We start from the raw sequence: 25,296 nt of genomic DNA, 5'->3' as shown, positions 1-25,296 counted from the left end.
TTGATAGTATAAATAGGATAGAGTTCAAGAATATATATTCACATATTTTTCTGAGAGCCATTAAAAACAGTTGTACAGTGAAACAGTATGTGTATTTTGTGATAAAAAAAATGAGGAACAATGTATGTTCTCTAACTGTAGTAAGGAAAATTTTGAAAGTATTTCCTTGTCATGCCTTCATGGAAGATGTTCTAACTATTTTCATACAGCTGATGATAAGACATATTACTGAATTAGCTATTACTAGAGGTTATTTTTCCTCATGAATTACACTAGATGAGATTAGATTGAAAACATGAAAAGACGTGCATTAAAAAATTTATAAAAAGACACAGGTTGTCCTTAGGAAGAAACTTCACAGATGGATATAAAGAAAATTTTGGTTGCTTCTACAGAATTTGTGTTTATCATGACATCATGATTAATGAAGAGTGAAATCCCACAAATTTAGTGGGGGAAAAATAAAGGCAATAAATCAAGAATGGTAGCATTAAACCATTCATAAAGTTGACTTTTGTTACATAGTAATTTGAACAAATGTGTGTTACTTAATATTGCGATATCTATGACAATATGTTATAGGGTGTAAAGGAATTGCCTACTTGGCATACATTTTGGAAGTACATCCCTGTTTTCAGGAAGCAGAAGTAATAGGACACAGTGGTGTGTCAGGAATTATTTTAGTGAATTACTAGCTGACTTCTTGAAATGCAGAACTGATTTGAGTGTGGTCCTATGGTGATGAGGATAAATAGGTATTGGTATACCAGAGAGAAACTACTCTAAGTAGCAGAGAAACTACAGCCTAAGTGTAGGAAACCCCAAAACAAAACAAAAGAGTGGGAATTATTGCTCTAAATAGATAAGTCAAGACTGGATGGCAAATCTGAGGGACACAAAAGTGAAATGACCTGCTCAAGGCTAAAATGCCTGTGACTCTGGGTCGCCACCTTCTGAGGGCTGACTGGCATGATTTAAACAAAGTTCTCTTATTAGAAATACAGTAGGGCATGAATAAAGAAATGGACAAAATATCAGTTTCTGTCTTAGTTATTTTTTCCCCTTACTTAATTTTCTATGGCTCTCAAACCCAGACTGTAACAAGTTGCAGTAGTAAGGAGAGAGTTATACTGAAGCTGCTTAAAATACGGAAGTGAAGCAATAGAATTCAGAAAGCTAGATTTTGAATTTTAGAGAGCTTTCTTTAAAGGGGTTGCTTAGCTATCAATATGGCAGAGAGAGGCAGAGAACACGGTAGTGCAGAGAGCATTTGCTGGCAAAATGCATCACCTCCTCCTCTGTCTCCAGGAAAGCTGACTTCCTTGCTGGGTAGCATGGCAGGAGGGGTTTGAAAAAGGAGGTGGCGGAGGGAGGGAAGCTCAGTACGCTGGCAATTATGTTAATAACATAGACATAATCTTGTGGGGTCGCAGATGCTGCTGTTTTTTTCTAGCTGAAACAGCAGCTATGGAGGGCTTGTCAAACTTCTATGTAGTGTGCTGAAGGAAAGAAAAAAAAATAGAGAAAAACATTGCACTACCACTGTGCCTTGAGCCTAGGTCCCTGCATTAAGTGTGTTTACTTAAGAGGCTGGAGTTGCTTCTGTGTTTTCAGTTCCTTCATGAAACACTGTTTACAAATGTGCGTGGGGTGTGAAGTGTATGTATTTACTGCTGAGGAATAAATCTGTGGGTCAGAAATGAAACACATCAGTTACGTTAGTACTAGTAGTGTTGAAGCCATGGCAGTCTCATGGAATAAACCAAAATAGGTTTTCGTGCTTGAAAGCTTATAAGTTTTCTCACTGTATCAATTAGTTAAATAAGTGGTATGACATTTCCCTACAAACATTGTCTGCTGCCAGAGCAGTTTAATGGTCTCAAGGCTAGTTCACTTTGGTGAATTTAAAAAAAAAATTGATCACTTGCAGCTGTCAAAGCACAATTGCTTACTGAGTTTTTAAATATTCGATACTTGTTTCATTGGTAACATTTCTAACAATATAATCATCCTTTGATAGACCACAGAAAGATTTTTGAATAAGGGACAGTTATAAATAAGGAACTGAAATCCAAATAAGAAAAATGGGAATATGGAGCCAACATCAGCCACAAATTTGCTGTTGTGTGCATTAACTGTGTGAATGTGTTTGAGGAGAGAGAGAGATGGATGGACAGAGTCTGTTTGGTCTGGATAGTTCAGTCTCCCCAGTGCTGCTAAATGCTATGGTGAAAGACTTTTTTTTTCTTTTTTGAGTGCATAGGACTTTTGAGAATATTTAATTTTATTTTTACCACCTAAATAAATAGAGTTACGTAATGTTCAGGTGGGGCACAGGAATTCAGTTGGTTTATTTTGTTTGACTTGCACAGTTAGCAGTTTTGCTCTCCTTGCAGCAAGGGTAACAGTTTTGTGCCACATTCATTTTTCATACACAGCGCTTTGCTTTCGGCATTGTGCTCATACACCTCATAAGCTTCTTAGTTAGCTACGTCAGCTGAGTACAGCAGCGCCTTTCTTCAGGAGCATCAACCCTTTTAACACCAGACTCCTTCCTGCTGGTGGGTCACCTGCTACTTGTGTAGCAATTGTCTCCAAGTAGCACATCTGTACTACTATAATCAATCTACTGTATTCTATGTGCCTACAGCTATACTGTGCATGTGTGCTGTATATACTGAGGCAAAATGAAAGTATATTCACTTCTAATATTTCCAGGTAAACTTCAAAAGGTTTGATGTATTGCTTCAGCTGTATAGCTACTGTATGTATGGCTACTCTCTGCCCCAAAATCAGTACAGCCACAGTACAGATGACAGCTAGTTCTCCGTATTATCTATTTTCCCACTTTTATATCCACCTGTCATTTATTTATGGGCTTGCCGAAGTTCAAAGAAAACTTTGCGTTGATTTCGAAACAAGTAGAATTATACCCTTGAATATAAAACCTTATTGTCAGGGAGTGAATCATCTTGTGTACATCTGAAATGTTGTGTTTCTGTAAAAGTGATAAATCACCCAGAATGCCTAATCACCGGTTTCTCTAATTTCCCTCCTTAAGTGCGACTTACTTGTTTTTGTGCCATCTTTGCCAAACCAGTGAATCCCCCCACGCTGTCCCACTGTGACCCTCAAAACAATCAGTGAATGTTTTGCTGCCACAACCATCACATTGTCTGTTTCTCTGTGTGATGTTTAGGTGTTTTCAATCATACCACAGTATGGCTGGGCATGAAATCATGATGAAATTACAAGTAGTACAAAAGGTGACAGCCTGTCTCCTTAGCAACCTGGGCTACTGTGTGCACATAACCTATCTGTAAGCTACCATGCCAAAGTGAAAGACTCCATGCTTATGTGGCATTCACTGGCCAGTCTCAAGATTAACTACATCACCTGAAGCTTTGGGATAAACATGGTGTTTGCACTTCCAGCAAAGCAAACTACATCTTTTTTGCTTGTACCAGTGTAGGAGGATTTTGCTGTGTATAAAATAGGTACAAATTTGATGATGTCTTTGCACAAGGTAAAGAAAGGAAGTGGCGTGTTCTCTGGTTTCAGATCATTTCTCCTGGGATCTCGGCCTTCCTGACCCACTGGGCCAAACAGGAAGGCAGTGCCTCGGAAACTGAGATGCACTCTCAGCTCCAGAACTCCGAGAGACAAGGACGGATGTTTCCAAACACATAAGTATCCCCTGAGTCCTCTAGAGACAGGAAAATAGTAAAAGATAAGTCAATGGAGTTTTCCCTTTTTTGTTCCGGTTTTAGAGATTTTTGCTCTGCAGAGAGTTGCATTGATTTTCAAGGCAGAACTCAGACATTCCTCAGGACTTAGCTTAAACTGTGACTGAGAGAACTGTTTTTGCTTCTTTAGATTTCGAGGTAGAGTGCTGTCTGCTAGCCAACATATAAAGCAAATTGCCAATGTGCATCTTTCATCAAGAAAAAATCTATAACATCAGTTTCTTGCTTTAAAAATTAAAACTACTACATTTGTATTTCTCTAAGTAGCTAAATGGAACATAAAATGATAAGAGTCTAATAAGTTCCACAGAAAGCTGAAAATTCTTTTCAAGCCAAAGTGATCATTAAATTCACATATGTACTGCATACTCGTTGTCAGAATAGCCATTCATTTGTACATTTTCTGTGAGGCTGATCTCATTGTAGGCAAGTGGACTCTCTGAAACACATTTGGTTGCATGTTTCACTGGCCGAATTTTGGAAACAGAAGTAATGCAGAGTAAGGGCTGTATTTTTCTGAAAGAGCCACTTCAGACGCTCATGTTAGAATGACAGAGAATCTCGTAGTGTTTAATGCCCCTTGGTTAGAGTGCCTATATTTTTTGATAGTGTAATTTTACTAGCATGTACCATTTTTACTGGAGGTGTAACTGTTAGCTGTGAAGTGGGGGACATCTAACGATATTTTATACATTCCTTCCTCTTTGTTCTGTAGGTAATACACTATCTGTAAAGCTGAGAAAAGCTCAAAAACTCTTTTTTGTTGTTTTTTTAAGCAACAGTGCCAGTATCCCTTCTCTTCACCATCCATCACAAATGCAAGTCTCTGTGACGCTTATATTATTTTGGCATGGCTTGCAAATAAGCTCTCTAAGAATACGGAGACGTTTAGCAAGTTCTGCCGTTGTATCATGGGCCCACAGTTAGAAGCAGTTGTGATGTGCTTATAGAGGAAAAACTGGTGGTGTCTTTGAATGCAAGAGACCATAGTTCTGTTCCTGGCACTGCCACAGATGTCCAATGTGACCTTGAGCAGGTGCTTATTTTCCATCCCTTGAAAATGAAAATATATTTCTCTGCCTCATAAAGTTTGAGGACAAATAACAAAGTATTTTTGAAGGACTCAGCACAATGAGGAGAACCAATCGAGTTTTGAGATAGTCACCTTTAGGAGATGGGCTCTAGTGGTTTTTCAAACAAGCAGATAAATATCTTTGATACATTAAAAAAAGGGAAGGAGAATAATAACAGTGCTTTTAATTAGTCACATATGAATAAGCTCCTTGCAACTTCTTCTGAGTCAAGGCCTTGGAAGCTGACTAGCATATTTTCATTTTATTTATTTATTTATTTATTGAGAAATGTCCTTGAGAATACAGGTGATTTGGGGAACTGTATAAATAAACAAACATAATCGAGAAATACAAGCTTCCTTTTCCATCTCTGAGCAAAACTACAATTAAGAATTATGAAGGGAACGTCAGTCTAAAACAAGTGTGGCCTCTTCAAAATAAAATATTTTAAGTATATCTGATGGATCTGCACCCTGACTTTCTTATAAGTTATCACAGCAAATTTCAGTTCTGGTCCTTCTCTTTGAGGCATGGTATAAGGAAATGAAATTATTGTGTAGACCTCTGAGTCTAGACAAGGGTGTCTGTTTGAGTTGTATAGAATCTGACTGCTGCATTGTAGAAACTGGTCTTTGCAAGAGACAGAGGGATCCCTGGGATGAGATCAAGAGTATAATAAACTCAGGAACTAAGAAATATCTCGGAGCTTTCATTCAAGACATTCTATTGAGGAGAAATGAGATGGGGAAATGATCCTTCTGTCAGCGATGAAAAACACTCTGCCTGTTCAAACTGACAACCCGCCCCGAAACATCTTGTGCAGTGCTTGCTTTTATTTTTCCTCATTCTCTTTATTTGATGGTTGAGTGTAGGGGAATGTATATGTTTGTTTTTCTCAGATGGTTTGCAACCATGATGCTGACCACCACCTTATATCTTACAGCTCGTCGATGTTCCTCAGATAATAATTGAGAAACACTGGTCCGATACTCTATGAGAAGATTCTTTGACATTACAGCAATAAAGGGGGAAATACCATTGTCAGTAGGGTATGAGGAGAAATCTCTTTGGCATGCTAACATGGAAAAATTGAGGAGGAAGAGCTATCTCAATGTTTGTTTTCAATACTGATAGAAAATTCAAGAAAGGTCTTAATTTTTCTGAACGGATTTGCTCTAGGAAAATAACATTAGTACATAGCAAAGGAATTAACTAACAATCAACTGTTACTGCAAAAAAAATTAACTTAGATTGCTCTGTTATCCAGCTGTTAAACCAGCATGTTTAATACCCTTCATTTCTGATAAAATAAATAATGAGTGCTGTGCAATGGGGCCATGACTTCCAGACTAAGAAATGGACAGGTCCTGTGGGCCCGCTGGACAGAACCTCAGCCAGGAGCAGGAACACCTCTGTGAGGTGCAGCCCATGGACAAAGTAGTAGAGAGGGTAACCTGGAATCAGCAGCAGGAAAGGTTATCTTATAGCAGGCTGTGAGTGGCTCTCTTTACTCCCAGCAGCTCTGCCAGCTCTGCCTGTGGTGCTGACTTGCGTGTTGGCATCTCTGCAAGGCGCTGTCCCAAACTGAAGCCCTAAGATAGAACTCAACCCAAATAAAAAAATCTCCCCTCTAGGAACATAGATCTAGATACCCTGGGACATGCTATCAGAAATTCTACTTGCCTTAAGTACAAATTAGTAACAATATTTAAAACAGTGAGAAAAATCATGGAAATAGATACTAGCAAAGTGCAGTGATCTGACAAATTTTCAGAGTAGTTGTTACAATTGATGAGATTTGAGAAGACGAGCTTGAGCCAGGATTCCAAAGCATGACAGAATAAAAGGCAGCGAAACTAAGATTTTGCTTTATTCCTTTGCGAAGACAAGGGCTAAATTTAAACTTGATTTTGAACTTCACGTTCAGATGCAGAATTATTTCCAGCTTCTAACAGTGATTTTAATTGGCAGTGTGCATCAAGTCTGTGATGCAGAAGTCTTCGGATGTCCAAGGAAATACTCCCTTTAACTTCAGTTTTCTTTAGACAAGGCACATGGTGTGTTGATTAAGATTTTTTTTAACTACTCAAATCTAGCAGAAACAACCTAAAAAAAAAAAAGAGTAGAAATGAGTGATGGAATACACTTATATAAAAACAGCCATGCAAATTGGTCTATCCTTATGAATAGTCATAGAAGTAAATAAGAATGACATCAATAAGATTCTTTGCTATTGTAGTAGGTTTTTCTAGGAATTGCTTTCAGAAACAGAATTTGGTAGAGTGGTGTTCTTACAGACATTTGAAACCTCCCATAGAGCTTAATATTAAAAAAAAAGGGGGAGGAGGTTAAAGAAAACAAGCATAAGAGAAGTTCTAGTTTATTGTTACGTTGTGTGGGATTTTTCCCAACTGAGAAATACAGGCAATGATACGAATTTGAAAGCTGCTTAGGCTTTTAGCTGTGACTCACAAAAGTACTTTTGTGTCACACTAGGATGGCATGAGTTGTTCATTGAGTTAATGCATTGTTTTTTCCTGTTTTTTATGATAGGTCATTGCTTGTGAACAACAGTATGACTACTCTTATGATGCTCGATGTGACGTATGGTCCCTGGGAATAACAGCTATTGAACTGGGGGATGGAGACCCTCCTTTATTTGACATGCATCCTGTGAAAACCCTTTTTAAAATTCCAAGGTATGGCACTAGATGGCTCTCTTGACTCACTAGTTTGTTCAAAGGTAATCTAGGCAGAAGTAAAAGAAATATTTGGTAAACATTTTTGCTTCAAATCCTGAGAATCTCTTTGGAAAATACATTAAAAAGGTGTAATGTTAAAAGGACTTTGTTCAGCCTGGCTTCTGCAATAATTCATGCTTAGGACCACTTGAAATGATAAATAATTAAATATTTATTTTATTCTTATCTTAGAATATAAAGCCATATACTTTCCAGGTACTTTCCTTCAAAAGTGCACATCTTAGCTACTATTGGTACAAAAGTTTGTTTCAAAAGAGGAAGAAGCCAACATTTGAAACTGTAGAATAATGTTTTTATAAGTTATCCTCCTAGAGTCTTAGGCTTGTTTTACTGTGAAATAAAAACACACAGTTTTGATAGTGCTGTGAAGCAGTCTGTCAGTTTCAGCGTTCTGTATTCATTATTTATTTTTTCACTTACCAAGGATGTTAAGATGTGAAAATTTAGATCTTTATACATAGAAACAAAAAGGAATTGAAATTCCCTCCATGTATATTCATGTAGATTAACTGTGTTATTTCATGCAGTCTATTTTTGGTTTCATTTTGTTTTCATTTCATTTTCATTACTTATTCTCCTGAACAAGTTAAGATTAGATTGACAGGGTAAAATAGGGTTTAACAGCAGAACAACTGCAATAATAAGAGAAATATATCAAAAATGTGTCCAGCATTGATTACAGACTAGCATATACTTGTCTCTTCCACATTTTGCTGGTACAGAAAGAATCGCCACTGGCAGATAACAGTTTAAAAGCTTCAACAATGCAAGTGTTTGACCTTTTGTTATCTGCACAGTTATCACAGGCTTTTAAAATTTCTTCTGATTGCAATTTGCATTTCTGATTAGGTCTATTTATATGCAGATGTGGTTGTGTTAGGTTCTGCATCATATAGTTATCTCCTTCTACCCAGCCTAGACATGAACTGCCACCACTATTTCCAAAATTATTCAGACTGAAGCAGCAGTTCCTCTCGTTGCCTTTGCACAAGTGTAAAATAGGTCATGGCAATTAAGGTAGCAAGGGAGGTTTCAAATTTCTAAACCAATATCTATAAATTTTATCAGAGCTCAAAACAGTTTGAAAGGACAGCAGTCATGTCAATGGTATAAAGTAACAGCAAGCAATACAAAGGTATATAGATTAGGAAATATGGAGGCTTTGAATTGTGTATAGTTTGTCTCCTTCTCTACTGACTATTGCATCTCTGTATCACACAGTATCAAGGTGAAGTATCCATTTTGATTAAATAAATAATGGGTGAGTTTACTAGATAGAATATAAAATGATAGGAGTCTTTTAATAATTTTTAAGTCAAATGATTTACCTCTGCTTTGCATTTTATGAGCTATAACTCTGCTACTGATAACTGTGTCTTCATAAATGGGCTATGATGAGTGCTGGATGCCTTAAAGACCTGGGCAGTGGGAGACAGATCTCTCCCAGTAGTGGTCTGAAGTCAATCCAGAGGGATGACAAATATGACCAAAAGGTTCATTCCTCTCTTGCAGTTGTTAGACAGTTTAGAAGTAATCTTAGTCCAGTTCCTGATGTCTGTGCTGCAATTCATGCCTTTTTAACAGTGTTTTCAACAACAGCCTTGAGGCACTTCCTAGAGTGAAAGTGATTCTTCCAGGCTGTGGTTGAAGTGCTCAAGCAGCAACATATAGAAGAGAAGCATTGCAGCTGACCAGTCACCACTGTTGAATCCAAAATCTTCTGAGTTTAAGGATCTGGCATCTTTATACTTTGTTTTCATGATAATATGTATGTCAGGCTGTAACACTCAAATATTAACCCAGAAGTGGTTTTAAGTAGTTGGTCTCCCTCAGTGTATTTCTTATCTCTGAATTTATCCTGTCTTCCACTGAGCTCATACAAATTCTTATTTTGTATAACATCTTGTAGCAAAGAAGTTTGTATTTAGCTAGATTTTATTGGTAGAACTCCCTCCTTTTACTTTTGTGTGTCACTCACTAGCTTTATTTGATACCCCTTAGCTGCCCTATGAGAAGAGTAAGTGGACGGTCAATCCCTATTTCCCCTTTCCACATGAATTAATGTTGTTGCAAGATCCAGTTAAAAAAAAAGAAAAAACAAAAAGGACCCCTGCGGTCTTTTCTTTTGGCCAAGCCACAGATTCTTGATTCTCAGTTTCTTGTCCAAAACTTTATCTGCATCATGTATTTAATCCAAAGTTCATCCCTTGTTTTTGGCCTTGTGCTTGTACCTACTCTCTAGCTTCTGACGGAGACATACGACATTTAATTTCTTGATAACAGCTCTTCTTTCAGCTGTCGTTTCTTGTGGTTTGAGATGAAACTGGCAAATCAGGTTTCAGTTATTGGTAAATATACTAATGTACTAAATGTTCTGATACAAAGTGACACCAAACTGTGTTGCACCGTTATAGTGAGACTGTGGTACCCTATAGTCAAGCTTTGTTTTATCTGGAAATGAAAAAAAACACTGAGAAGAATGAACAATAAATATCATGGATTGTTGACATACTGCACATATCAAATTTCTGTGTGTTCTCCCTGGGTAATCTTTGTTGACTGAACTGATGTGACTTTAATTTGGAGAAGAAAGGGTGAAGTTGCCATTCACAGTGAATAACACTTGGACATCACTCAGGCACAGAGTTACCTGAAATTGTGTCCTTTTTCCCTTACATGCTTGAATACAGTTGATCCATATCTTTCTATTTACACTGCTGTCTGTGTGCTAGACTGGTCTGTTCTGTGTGCTGCCTATTTCTTTACATTAGCAGAGAACCTGTGGTAGTTTTCAAGTTTTATTGTCAAGGAGTTCTCATGAATGCACTTAAAAATGTTCATAATAGTGAAATTGTCTAAGCTAGATACATAAATCTGTGCATGTGTTTCCACAGAATTCTTCCATTTGCAGATAGGGAAATAAAGTAGTTAAGTTTCTGTGTCAGTTCAGTTGTGGGTTTTTTTCTTTTTTTTTTTCTGGAGACAGCCAATAACTGTGCTATTAGCCTTTGCATTGAGTTTCAGACAGTTGTTAGCAGCAAACTGGAATGAGATCGTATATTTGTTTGCTCCTAATGTTGTAGGATAGTTCTGTCTCCCTCTTTTGGGCAGAGAGACTGTTCTTTTGGCTCTGTTGCTGTAAGAAGTGATGCAAAGCCTACACAGGATAACAGATTAGGCCATAAAAGAGCAGCAAAAATGATAATGGAGTTGAAGGAACTGACTTCTGGAGGGAGAAAAAAATGGGCTAAATATGTGTAGCTTAGCTATGCAGTGATTGTGGTAAAAATTATAGTAATACTAATATTTGAATAATGTAATACCAAAGAGGAGGGTAATATAATGTGGTGCTTATAGCTGGGATTATTGGAAGAAAATGTAAGAAAGGGAATAGCATGGGTGGAAAACCAATTTCTTGAAATTTTTAAAACCAGTCTGGACAAAACAACAGCAAACAGATTTCTCTTGCACTGACAATAAAATGGTATGCATATTAGGATGGGTCCTTCCTGTCTGATGTTTTGACAAAATAATTCAAGTTAATGAGGTATGGATATAGGCCTTAGTTTTAAATGAGTTGCATTGAGATCAGTGAGTCTTCACTATGGCTTTATAGGATTTGAATCGACCACTGAATGAATGATTCTTATACTCTCAGCCACAGCTTATATACCCCCACAATCTTTGGAGATACGTTCTGCATAGAACTCAACTCATGTTAGCAGGTGATACAGAATTAGGTTCTTACTGCTTTTGTGTGCTGATTTAAGCGTGAAAATGGGAAAAGATAACAGTAGCCAAACATCCTACACTTTTTGTACTCTCTAAGCAAGAAGCAAATAAGGTATTAAATTCAGTTGGTTCAAGTTACAAAGCCAAAGTATTCTTCTAGCAGGTAACAAATTGCAGTTCTTTATTCTTTCTGTACAGCAGATATAACCATGGAATAGAAGGTCAGTGGCACTGCTTTAGAAAATGAAATATTCAGGAAAGTTAAAATTTCGATCCTTAGGAAACTTTTTTAGTGCACTTAAATCTTTATTCCAATACTTAAGGCTCCTGTTTAACTTATCACCTTAAACTAGCACAGATCTACATCTGAATTCTGTAACCTGAACCACACATGGACAAATCCCCAGTTTGAATGGATTAAAGATCTGCAAATGTATGTGGCTATGGATACATCATGAGACCCCAAAAATGTGTTGGTCAAGTGGCATTGCTGGGAGAGGATACCCCTTATGCCCATCTAAATCCAAACCTACTTTGACATCATTTCTATTTGAAACGTTTTGCATCCTTCTCTGAGGAGGACATTATTGGAAAACAGCATATGTCACAATAAAAAGTTCCAGCTTCCAGTAAAACATTCTTTCCCCCCCATTCCAGTGATATATCTCTTTGAAAGAATCTTAAAATTCATGATTTTCCCAATAATACTACTCAGTGCAAGCTGGAATCTGCATAGAAATGACAGGAGCTCATAGTGACAGCCCTGTGAGCTGTCAAATGAGTTTTTGAGGCAGGTCTGTAAGACAGCAGTTTGTAATATGGAAAGTTCTGAACTGGAACTAAGATGTTTGATTTTTGCATTCTTGGTCATTGCTCTGAGGTTCCTAGCTCTGTATTTCATTACTGTTTTTCTTTGATAGTCCTCACATCTCTGTCCTTCAGCTTTGCTGTGGGGAGATTCAGATACTTCAGTCTCTGATCAGAGCCCTTTTTCCTGAAAGTGTTTCATTTGATTGAAGATGTCCTTAGCAGGACGTTGTAGATAACAAGGCCTCAGTCATTCTTCTCTCTCTCTCTCTCGCTCTCTCCCTGTTTCCTCAACCTAAGCAGCAACTGTCTTGTCTGATTGCTTTGCCTCTCTAAAAAAAAGAACATGACTTGTGCTTTCTGTTTGCACAGTTCTTTTCCCCCTATCCTCTTCAGGGTAAAGATTTTATTGCAAGGATTCTAGTGAAAGGCCGGTAAATGCTTCTCTCAGAGGAACAGTATTACTTGAAAGACTGCAAACAGGTGTGTTATTCCCTGTCCTCCATTTTTAGTGTGTCTTAAGCTGTAACTACTAGCTGCCTACAGTACAAAATGGGTGATGTATGTGCACTGATGAACTAACATTTTTGATTCTTGGCCAGAATCAGACACAAATACGCTGTTTCTCATATCAAGATTTCAGTCTTGCTGCTACCAGCTGGCTCTGCGTGAACAGAACAATAAAAATGTTTCCTTTCATTGAGTCCAACAATATAAAATATCACTAAAGATTAAACTTACCTCAACAAGGTGTCCATATTTCAGAGGGCAGATGAGTACTCAGAATTTGCTGAGTGTCTCAAGCTGGGCATGAAAAATAGGTGACCCCACTGCACTGCACTCCTGTGAAAACCTGACTGGGAATTTCACAGTAGGAGATACTAGATGCTGAGCACTTTTGAAAATACTGTATTTTTTTTAAGGTGTCTAAGTATGAACTTCATATTTTTGATAATATGGTCTGAACTGTGGGTGGTGCTTAAGTACCTTCCAGTGGTTAACCTCTTCTCTTGCACTACAGAGAATGTAGTGCCTGCAGCAAATAGCTGATAGCCAAGATGGAGTGAAGAAAAAAATGGCAGCTAAATTTTAAGTCGGATGTTTCGTTAGACACTAGCCTTCTAAGCACTAATTTTTATCTGTATTACATAGGTTTGGAAGAGGAAAAGATACATGTTCATGTACTAATGCAGATTTTAAAAGACCTCTTTCATTCATGAACATTTATATGAATGTGCAGTGTCATGGAAACAATTTTCATACTACATGCATGAGTGTTAGTCTTAAAACTTAAATGAGAAGAAAGCATTATGTTAGAGCAAATGTTAATGTTCTGTTTTTCAATGATGCTCACATTCTACCTCATCAAAATGAATTCTGGGACCTAACTTATACACCTCCAGAAAAGGGACCTCCAATGCCTACAGATAGAAATAAATCATACTGAGAAGACACTGAACGATGAAATGATTCTGTTAACATGTCATCTGTCTAGAGTATATTTTCAAATCTGCGACAGAAGGGTCTAAATTATGAAGGGAAGGTGGCCTAGCGAAGTTGGTAATTTGGGAGTTGGTACTTTTAACCTCTTCCATCTGCCGCCACAACTTAGGTGTGTCTGTTTTGGCTAAATACTACAAAGTGAAATGTTGTCAAATGCTGACTACCATTAGATCTAAGCTTTTTAAAATAAAACAGGCCCATAAATTCTTCAAACCACATTATCTCATGACAAGTGTTACATCATATCAGTACTATCGCTTAAGTTAGCAGTGATTTGTAATTTTGAAAAGAAAAGTGACGGCTGTGATGAGTAATGTGGCAAATGCAATAAATATTGTACTTTGTAGTCTGGAAAGTGTTGGTGTGTAAACCACTGCAACACAGAATCCAGACCAAGTTGTATACATCCTGTGTTTCAGGATCTTCGCTTTCTGTTTGTAGGGAGGTGGTAAATTAAGAGCAGTTTTCTAGGCTACACTGATAGCTGACACTAAAGGAACCTGAACCAAATTCCTTCTCATGGACATACCAATCAGGTTTTGCTCTTCTGAAGGCAGTAGAAAGCAACTGTTTTAAAACAGACTGTTGATAAGAAATGGATATTTAATTTTCTTACTCACAAAAATAAAAAAATAATTACACTTCATTAATTCATATTAACTAGCCAGGAGTGGGGTGGAGTTGAGCTAGTGAGTACCCCATTGGATTGTGTAGTGCTTCACCTGCATACTGCATTGGGACCTGAAGTTTTTGGGAGTGCCTGTTAGTTTGAGTTTAGTGATGCTGGACTGCTTCAGGAGCCGACCTGGCTCTAGCAGAACCAACTCTGGTATCTCCACTTCCTACCCCATCACTGCTTCAACTTCCAGGTAGCTCACAGACAGGCAATCTGAATACCTTTGCGCTCTCCATGCAAACATTCATTTCGTCATTAATATTGGTAATGCTCTCTGAGGAGCTTCTGTAAGACTGTCCAGTTATTGTCACTTCTAAGGTATGGTAATGTGAAGAGACAGAATAGGCCTGTTTTCTTTTAATAGATAGTATGACTGTGGGTCTGTCATTTGAGTTAGAGGTGCCAAAGTATTTGTGCCTTTCCTTTGCCTTGTTGCATATGATGTGAAGCACCTGGTGTACTACAAGTAGTTTCTTACATTTGAACAAGTGAAAACAGTTTACAGGACATTACTCTTTGGGGTTAACATTGTATTAACATTTTCTAACATAGCCTTTTATATTGTAGGTGGCTCTACCAACCTTTTTTGTAATTTTGCCATCTGCATTAATACTGATGTATCACGTAGTCTACACTTTGACTCCTGCTACATGGAACAGTAAAGAAATACTACAACTATGAGTTTTAGGACAATAAAGCTTAGAGATGATTGCTTTTGCGAAACAAACGCCAAAAGAATTAATAGAATTTGTAGTTATTTAAAATGAATTGTTTGAAATAATTAAAGAAACATGCTTAATATAGTCTTATGATGAATAATTTGGCGGCAGGTATACAAGCTTCACAGCACATTGTTCATATCCTAATAGGTATGTAAAATGCAGTTAAAGCAGTGTTACTAAATTACTTCAAAGGACCAGATTCTGCCCATGGGTATAGGCAGCATCATAATTTCAATAAAAGCTGTGTATACGTGTCCGAGGAATAGTTTTTCCTTTACACATTATTTTGTTGTTTGATACATTGGATTTTCATTTGCTTGTGGTTGTATTTTTACAGAAAATCCCAAATTTCAAGAATGTAAGGTCATATGTCACACCTAAGAGTATTGTAGAAATATCTAATGAGTAGAAATACAATGTCTTCATGGTCTTTCTTGGTTGGTATATGAATAGCAAAGGAATTCAAGAGTAGAGGGTCTTGCTGTAGGTATAAAAGAATACAGATCGGAGACTGAGGATTGGGGAAACCCCTACAAGTTCTTCAGTGGGTTACAGACTCCTTATATAACCTTGGACAAGTCAAACATGACTCGATTTTCAAAATTATTTAGGTGCTGCTAGGTAGATAGCGGAATTTTCCAAGAACACTTACATGTTTCACTTCCTTTGAAACTCTTTATCACTGTTCTGTGTTTGATTGTTCAGAAAAGTTCAGGACCACTGATTTCAGAGAAGGTGAGCCACTGAGGTATTTTTGAAAATCTCAGTAAATGTTTGTGTTCAGCTATGTCTTCTTTACTGCACATTTTATGGTTCTTGGCAGAACTTTTCTAAAGCTTTAAAACCCTTCCTTGGTACTTTCTTGGTGGACAGAAGATCTGATGTGAGGTTAAAATTTGTTTATCTCTGTAGGCAACCCCAGTGACCTTCTATGTTCCATCACATGGAGATAAGGAATGTGAAAATATTGCTGGCAAGGGGTTCCTGGCTCTGTGGAGTGGGTGGTGTGCTGCTATGTGTTTTCCATGGTGATGCAATTCTAAATTCCCATTTTATTATTCAGTAAGACAAGGAGTGAGGTGGGTGAATGTCCTGGCCTTTTGTGTAATCTGGCAAAGCCTGTATTCCATGGAAAAAGAGTTCTGTGCTATGAGGACAAGGTATTTTGATGTTATTATTATCACATTGTATCACAGTTCGCAGCATTCTGAAAACATGCCATATCAGGGACTCTGCCCTTATAAAGATGTATAGAAAATTATTCCTTACCAAGACATATCAAACAGCTATATGAAATGGTAAGAGTCAAATACATTCTAGGGTTTAAATATCAAAATTAAATAGATTTACACCGGGGTTGAACTGAGTAGTGAGTTGCTGGTAGTAGTAATCTTCATTACACCATCTGTGTCTTAAAAACAAAAAGAGCTGTTTGTGTCTAAGCCCATATCAAACATATTTATGGGTAATTGCTCTTTTAAGTCTGGCAGTGGATCTAAAAATGGAAGTGTATGCAGTTAGCAGCCATATCGTAGCAAAATGGTGTCTGTTTCCCGTGCCTTATGCCATTATACCTTATGTCATTTTAATATATTTGAAAAAGTGGTAAAATAGTATAAACACTTTTTGTGTAGTACATGAGGCAGTAGAGAATCAGCCCTAAAATTAATTCTTACAGTTTCCCCCCTCTTTCCTTACTTCAGTTATCACATCAACTGTTACACAGTATGTAAGTTTCCTTGTGGATTTTGTCTCTCTATTTGTTTTCATAAATTACATATGAATAGATTTTGATTTTACAGATGCATTCTTTGTTCAGATGTATTCACAGCCTAATTTTGGCAAGTAATTCATGCTCCAGGTCTTGTTCCTGAGTAGTCTGTTGTAAGCATTTAGTATTTCAGCTATTAGGGTAGGCTTTGCCTGCACAGTATTTTGCTGCTTCTTGATTGGTTAAGATGCTCTCCTCCAAATGGGTTTCTAGCAAATACAGGCAATTACAAAAATAAGAGTATTGTTTTATATATGTATTCTGCAATGTTTATTTAAAACAGGCTGTTTTAGCAAATATTCCTGACAGATTTGTTGCTAGAACATTAATGGGGATTACTTACGGAAGAGAGAAATTGTATGCAGCTTAAATGAATTCACTGAGAAACTCAAATGAATAATCATGAAAATAAACATGCCCAGCTATCAGCCATTTTCTGGACAAACGGAAAAAAAAATCATCTCTGATATTCTGTTTTGTTCTCTGTGCTGCACTTTAACCTTCTCAGAACTCTAGGTAGAAGCTGAGATGCCTGACATGTTTTTAGTGACTCCATTTGCAGTTCATTTCATGCATTAAATGCACATAGACTATTTTAGTCAACCGGTTTCTAGAGTAAATTATTACTTTTCAAAATCCATTGCATAAGTAACAGCAGAGTGCTAAGATACAGTAAGTGCTATTTTGTTTTGCTCTAGTGGAAAATTTCATGCTGACAAGGTCAAGCCCTGCAGTCAGAGAGCAGTCAAGTGATGGAAGGCACATCCAGCACAAGGAGAAGTGGTAGATGGACATCTGCTAACCGTCGTCTCCATCAAGACAAATGAGGATTTGAGACGTGGCTTATCTAAATTTAAGGCATTGAGCTGAGCTGCAAAATCTTGCTTTTATAAACTAGAAGTTATATTACTTTAGTATGTTTTCAGAACTGCCCACCTTTTCAGGGCAATTCATATGGAACTACAGTAGTTAACAGCATTGTCGGTAGTTGTCCTCAAGCAGTAAAATACTCTGAGGGCAACAGAATAGTCATTACCTACAGTAATTACTGATTTTAAGGAGATTCTTACTGTGGTGCATGGTAAACCAGAGGTTGTAATGGAGAAGATGTAGTATGGCTGAATTTTTTTTGTGCAGGGAAATACTTGTGCTCTGCATTTAAAATGAGTTTGAAGACAGGGTGGGAAAATCAGTCAGTTATAAATAGTTAACAGCCAATTTTCCACCATTCAGCTGAGAGAACAGCTTCCTTCCAGGTAGAAAATTCACATGTAATACTGCTTTGCAGTAAGATATTTGCTGTTCAGATATTTTTATATGATTGATTAATGTACTTTGTTATGGAAATAGATTCCTAGGATAAAAATAATTGAGATAATCTAGGAGTCAAATTGCTCAGTAAAGAACTAGGTAGCTACATTTTCAATGTATAAATCTACATCATTACCCGAGGTTGCTGAGAGGCTGCTGATGCCTTATTAGATAAGGTTTAGACAGATTACTTGCGGCACTAAACAATTTACTGAGAACAGAAAATGGGCTTCCAGTATAGTCTAGAAATGAAACATCACAATTATTTGAGGTACTCTGTAACCTTGGAAACAATTGGGAGCAGTGACATCAGCAACAATTATGTGCAATTTTTATCTTTAGTTTATCACCAAGGTAACCAGAGCAGGTTTCCCTGCTTGAAATTTTAAGAATGTCTTGGTTCAGTATAAAGTGAGCATGCATGAAGCAGGCATTTAGAGTCTACTAAAATTGCGCTCTGTTTCCCTTTTAAAATGCTCCATCAGGATTTAAATTGTGTAAATTCATCCCTTTTTTCTCCCTGAAACAGCTGCAAGCAAATGAAGCCTTAGTTATTGTCCTAAATTCTCTGAATACTGGAAAGAAGGAAAACATTGAATTCCTTTTGCTGGCCACAAATATCAAGTATTGCCTTGATGTTTTATTTCCATTGTTTAAAAAACTAAACCCCAAGCAACTGTCCACAGAGGCTGCAAATTGCACTACAGTGCTTTGGCGGGGACTCACCCACAGCGGAGGACAGATGGTGTTCCCACACCTAACTTCCTTTAGGGAAGCTTTGCAATAAAGTCTAGGTTCACAAGCGACTTGCAGACAATGCTGCCTGAGGAGTACACTGGATCGGTGATTCCCCTAGGCTCCCTGGCCACGAGACCTCCTTAACCAGTCTGCCTTGTGGCTGTGCCAGTCAGGAATGGCCTGGCATGATATCTATCTTCATACCTGCTCCAGAGAGGCTTTTTGCTGCATTGGGCCTTGGAGAAGGTAACATTTGAAGTGAAGCCTTGTTGTGTAGTAGAAAAGCCTGTAGTCCCCTTCCTTATTGCTGCATGACAGGAAAGATATGTAGGGTTGGAGCCATAATGCTGAGAGGGGGAATGTTCAGACCACAACATCTCTCATCTGTGCATGGCTCAATTGTAGAGGGAGGCATTTTAATTGTGAACAGCGATAATCCATATCTTTCATGCATGGAGGTAAAAGGGGATATGCAAAGGAGTTGCTTTTTTGTTTAACTCTGAAACAAAATCTCAGGTTAAAGCCACATTACTTAGCAACTTAGGAACATGTGTATGGATTTGGGTTCCTAAAACTTGCAGATTTTACCTGTGATGTCTACTTTGTCCAACACTAGTCACTTTTTTGTATGCACATTTACCAATAAGTCGCTGCACACATAAAGCACACGCTTGTGTTCTAGTGAGTTATTGTGCACTCAGCTTATGATTTTGCAGGGCAATCGATGTACGGGCAGTTTTCTATACTTGTATCTTGCAGATCCAAGTTAAAACTTAATGTTAAGGAACATAATACAATTCTGTTCTTGTATTGAATGCAGTCCTAAAGAAGTGAAACTACGTTTTAAACTGTTAGCCCTGTGGGTTTCCAAAACGTACTTCATAGTCTGTGGATGATGTTGGGGTTCAGTAGTCCACATCACTTGTAATGAATTGAGCCAAGAAAATTAAATTAGATTTTTGCCTGAAAAAAGATAATCCCCTCACATAACCCCTCTGCAATCCCCTCAATTCAGTATTGCAGAGAGAATAAGATGCCGTTTCACACTACCAAAGCCTTTCATGGGATGTAATCAAAAAGCAGGTGCCTTTCTCAGGAAATAGAATATTGATGTTCATGTTTGTAAAGGAATTAATTTACTGACTGATAGAAGCAGGAGAAAGTGAAAAACAAACTTTTTAGATACTAGTCACATTCTAACAAGATTGTAATTATCTTCAAGATTGTAATGAATGTGCACAGGTTATTTTATTTTCATAATAAATAGTCCCTAAATGCCTGTGTGCTTTGACCTCTGAAGTAATTTTCAGGAATATGCAATAACAAGTAATCACACTATTTGCAAACATATTTGGTGAAAAGGAGCTGTGCCTTGAAAGGTATTGATTTGCTTGCAACAGTTATCAGTTTGATTAATGTTAAAATTCTGTGCAGTATATTTAATCATTACTCATGATTAGTGCAGTAATAATGCACTGGGCATATCTACACATTTACTATTAACAATTAGTGTCTTATATTTCTTTCCTATCGCAGGTGTAATCATAAGTTAGAACTCATAAAAATTTTAAAGAAAAATTTATTGGTGTAGACATTGGTTATAAATCTTGATAACTGCAATATTCAGGGAGTTAATAATGAGTTCAGTGGGTTTATTTTAGGATAATGAAAGCCCTAGCACATTTAGATTACAGTTGTGTTGCATCTTCTCTCCTGAATCATTTCAGGAGATGCAAGTTTTCGTAACTCTGGTAAGGTCAAGAATTCCTAGGTAAGACATCAAATACTGCATTCTGCATTGGGAGACCAAATTTTACATACAAACAAACAGAAATATGGTCAGAGTAAATGACTATTGGATGGTAGATTGACAAAGGTTCAGTAGTGTTGTGTGAAGAAGAATGACTTAAGAATCTTTGCTGATAATTGACTGAAAATGAATTCCCACTGATTGGATGAAGCCCTTAACAACTTGGTCTGAACTCATAGCTGACCCTGCTTTGAGCAGGAGATTGGACTAGAGACCTCCTGCAGTCCTTTCCAACCTGCGTTAGTCTGCGATTCCGTGCTGTGGTGAAAAGATTCACTTCATCCATGCAGGTGTATGAGGAGGTTTCAAGGAATATACAGGTTACTTCACTTGTTTATCTGGTCTTAATGACACAATTGCTGGACTAACTTGTCCAGTGTTGTTGTAACCCTTTAAAAAAATGTCATTGAATGATTGGGGAAGGCTCATACAAAAGGTTTAAAAATAGCTGAGAAGACAGATATAGAAGGTAATAGAATCAATCGAAACCAAATTAATTTTCCAGGAGAATTGTAATGTTTTTTAAAGAAAATTACGTTTGTTTTGCTGAAAAAGATTGTCAAAATTTTTATAGTTTATCCAAGAGAAAGTTAGGGACAGCTTGAGCATAGCCTTTTACAGGGCTAGAAGGTATTTAAGACTGGCACTTTACTGGGCAAATGAATGATGAGATCTAGTGACTGAAAGTTGTATTTAGAAAATTTAAAGAGGAACTGCAACATCACTTTATTTTGGGGAAGAGTAATTTAACATTGGTGCATATTCTGAGGGACAAGATGGCTTTTCTTCGCTTATATCATAAATCAGACATTAAGTATGTTTGTTCACAAAGTGCTCTTCATCAGCCAGAATCTGTTGGCTATAATGCAAAAAATATTAGGTGTATAGCTTGGTGCAAAATGGATCAAATTATAGATGGTGGTAGTGGTCCATTCTACCTTAGAACTAGGAGTCTTTGGAAATACAGTTGCTTAAAATATCATCAGAAGTGTCGATATTGTGTCTAGAAGAGAACTGATAGCTTTTGTTTTTGCCTGACAGCCTATCTCTAGTACCATCTGAAACATTTCTTGAAGGTAGGACACAGTGCTGTCTTTTGCAGTATGAATGTAGGAGAAGAAAGTCTAACTTCTTAGGCTGTAGCTGTAAAATCAGACACATGGTAAAGTGGGGAAATAAGATATGTCTGTGGGAGCAGGGGGAGCCCATATGAGAGCAACATTTGTTACACTGTTGGGAAGGGAGTGCTCATGTTTTTTTCTGTGCAAACCTCTGCAAATAGCCTGTGGCAGGAGGGAGGGGAGAAACAGGAACTTCTTACTCTTAAGAAGGTTGGTATCTGTGTTTTGATATCCAGCAGCACAGTGACTGGGGAAGATTAGGACAAAAATTGTTGTATCATCAGCTTTCATCTTTCTACTAGGCTAGATAAAGTGATTTGATGTTACACATTTTAGTTTGGTTAAATTAACCAAAATGCAAGTTTTAGGTTTCCTCATTTACAATACAGATTATATCAGATTCCCTCTTATCAGACTACTCACATATTAGAAACAAGTGTTGGGTAGGGATGTTCTGAACTACAATAAGGTAGCTTTATTGGACAAGTTGATAAACCATGATCTGTTGCCAGTGTGCAAATGTGTCAAACTTTTACTGGCAGCGCCTCCTTGAACTGTCCGGGGAAGCAGGAAAAAACAGAAAACGCCATACACTGCAACAAAAAAACAAAAGCAGAGAACTGACTTGATGAAAGTGTAATTTTCTTTTATGTTTAGCTACATGTTATTTAAAATTGAGTGGTCATGTCATGTCAACATATATATATAATCTCCTCTTAGTTCCTCTTAATTAACTACTGAGAGAAAATTTAGGAAGGAAGACAGGTTTGTGTTCCATATTATTTAGTATATTTTTATTGCTATAAATATATTTTACTTCTCAGATGGCTTATTTCAAAGATTTTATTTTTTTAATCCTTTGGTTTTTATATTGCTATTCAACTCTTGCTGAACCTATTATGACTTTTTAAAAAAACTCCACAGATGCAGGTAATGCCCACTTAACTCAAACATATGGTAAATGCTTTTTGTGAGAGCTCCCTTTGAAGAAGATTGAACTTCGTGATCTGTTCACTTGGGAGGATCTCAACAGAGCTGTGTCAGAACTCTGTCCTCCAGAAAAAGCAGGGAAGACATGACTATGTATAGTTTTGTTGTTATTAGACAACAGAAAATTTCAGGCTTTCCAAAAGGACGCAAACTCATTTTTTTCTCAGATTTGCTGAGGAAACAGAATGCACAATTGTAGATAGCACCTGACCTTATTTGGAACATAAATAGCCAATGTTTTCTAGTGTATTAAAGGTAAAACAGTTCTATAATTCAGACTTTTGTTCAGGGTGTTAATATTTACTATAGAAAAAGGCATCCAAAAGACATTTGGGTATTCTCAATGCTTACTGCTATTGTATTGTATTGTTTATGTTATGGTTTTGATTAATGTCTGCGGAAGATGAAATCCTTTCCCAATTGAAGTCAGTGGCAAAAATCTATTGATTTTTTTAGGGCACCCAGATTTCACCTGAAGTTTTGCCTCTCTGGTTTGAACAACATGCTTTTCCCATAGCTGCTACTTTATTCTAATGTATCCCTCCTGTCCATTCTTGCACCTCTAGCTACCTTGCAGTTATCCATTCCTGGATACCACAGTCTGTCATGTGGTAATCTAGCTTTTGGGGTACTCAGTCTGTCTTCAAAATGTACCTTCTTACCAATCTGTATTGTCCTCCTTTCCGTTTCCTAGATTATATCCTTGGTTATTTTCTTGTTTCATCTCCCCAGGTCAAATGTCCATGTTCTCATACCCATACCAAATAACTTATGTCAGCTCTCTTCTGTATGCCAAACATGCTTCATCACTATGCTGCTTTAACTATTTTAATTATCTCCCCTCTCACCTTCTTCCTTTCTCACTTCTGTCCTTTTCAGTCCCCTCAAAGTGTTTAGCGAAGGTGCTTGTGGGTTTTGTGGGTTTTGTTTTGAGAGAATATCTTACTTTTGCCTTTGGGGGTTTAATTTTACTTGCCTTCATCGTCCTTTTTGTCTCTCATTTGCACCTTTTCCTCTTCTTACTTTGTTATTCCTTTGAGATTTTTCCCCTTTTTGGCATCGTCTTTTCTTTCCTTTTTGCCAGGATGTTGCCTCCTAACATTCAGAACACTTCCTTTTCATATGTCTGTCATTCACCATTGCTCCTTTCAAGTCTTCTTTTTCTCTGGATGCGTTAACTACTCACAAGTTCCATGACAGGAATTTCATTTTTTAGTATTTCAGCTTTGTAGTTTGGTTTTTTTGTCTGTCGTTACAACACTAATTGCTTTGTTACACCTTCCCCCCCACCCTTAGTGTTTTCTGTCTTAAATTTATTTTAGCTACCTTTATCCCTTGCCAGACTCCCTAGTTCATGTGAGTCAATATCTTTCCCTTATTATTTTCCACTGCCTGCCAAGTTGTTCCAAGAGACAGGTGAGTTTTAAAATAGCTTCTTATAGGCTTATTGGGATACTGTTTTATAGCTATCTCTGTTATTTAGTTCTGCCTAAGAGACAATGTTTATTTGAATTGCTGTCATGAGATGCTCTTTCTAAGGAATAAATTCTTCATACGTATTGTATTGCGTTTAATACTTTTCACTCCAATCGTAATCTAGAGAGATTCCTATGTAATACCATTAAAAAAAAAGCAGACAAAAATTCAAGCATTTTCAAAAAAAGTTTACTTGAAGGAATAGGAGAGAGAAGGATTAAATTCCATTCTACATTCAGTCATCACACTCAGAAGGCAGATTACCTTAAAAGATAATTCCTTTTTTTAAAAACGGTATTCTTACACATCCTGTATATTTCTTTATGCTTCAGCATTTAGTCCAGTATACACTCAACCTATTACTTCAGAATTTTTATTATGCTACTCCTAACAGTCCATCATTAACTAATGTATTACTTTTGTAAGTATTTATTTCAGAACCAGACTGGTTTGGCTGTCCGAATAATATTTGTCATTTGTTGCCACTATTCTTACAATGCTGTGCACCAGACTAAAGAGAGTAAGGGAAGTTTGAGTCATGAAAAAGTATGAATAAAGAGTAATCCATGATTCCTGTTGAAAGTGCAGAGTCTAGGCGCTTGTTTCTGTCAACCCTAATAACTGAATTCCATGTTTCGTACCAGTTATATCAAGCATGTATTAATAAGCTTATTTTATAGGGTTGCTGTTGTGTTTATTTGTATTTCTGAAGAGCCTCAACTAAGAAAAGGTTCCATTGTGTGAAATGGTAGGATAAAAAAGCGTCTTCATTGTTGGAAATAAGAGCTAAATTGATCAGACAAAGAAATGGAGGTGAAGAAGAAGCACAAGCAGCAAAAAAAAAATTGCCCAGTATTTCATAGCAGTTTACTAGCAGAGCTAGTCAGGACAGAAAATGTTATCTTCTGACTCCTCATTTAGTACCCAGTTGAAGCTGCCTTGCCAGGATGGAAGTGGTGCTTCTGGGTTTTGTTTTTGGTCCCTGAAATCAGAGAAGCAAATAACCCTGGGTCAGGCTGGTCTTACGTCTATTTTACCATATCCTTAATTGTTCTCAC

The 25,296-nt window shown here is 37.2% G+C and overlaps 1 protein-coding gene across 1 annotated transcript in view; it reads left to right on the top strand.

Moving 5' to 3' along the window:
• Positions 1-25,296, top strand: part of MYO3B (myosin IIIB) — a 199,470-nt gene that overhangs the window by 16,433 nt on the left and 157,741 nt on the right. The window contains exon 7 of the mRNA XM_067298626.1: positions 7,373-7,518. Coding sequence (XP_067154727.1) covers positions 7,373-7,518 — 146 coding nt within the window. The remainder of the gene's footprint in view (positions 1-7,372; positions 7,519-25,296) is intronic.

This window comes from Apteryx mantelli, chromosome 6 (genome assembly GCF_036417845.1).
Source record: "Apteryx mantelli isolate bAptMan1 chromosome 6, bAptMan1.hap1, whole genome shotgun sequence".
NCBI classification, from domain to species: domain Eukaryota; kingdom Metazoa; phylum Chordata; class Aves; order Apterygiformes; family Apterygidae; genus Apteryx; species Apteryx mantelli.
The sequence above is the reverse complement of the archived record's forward strand: the minus strand, read 5'-3'. Positions and strand labels throughout refer to the sequence as shown.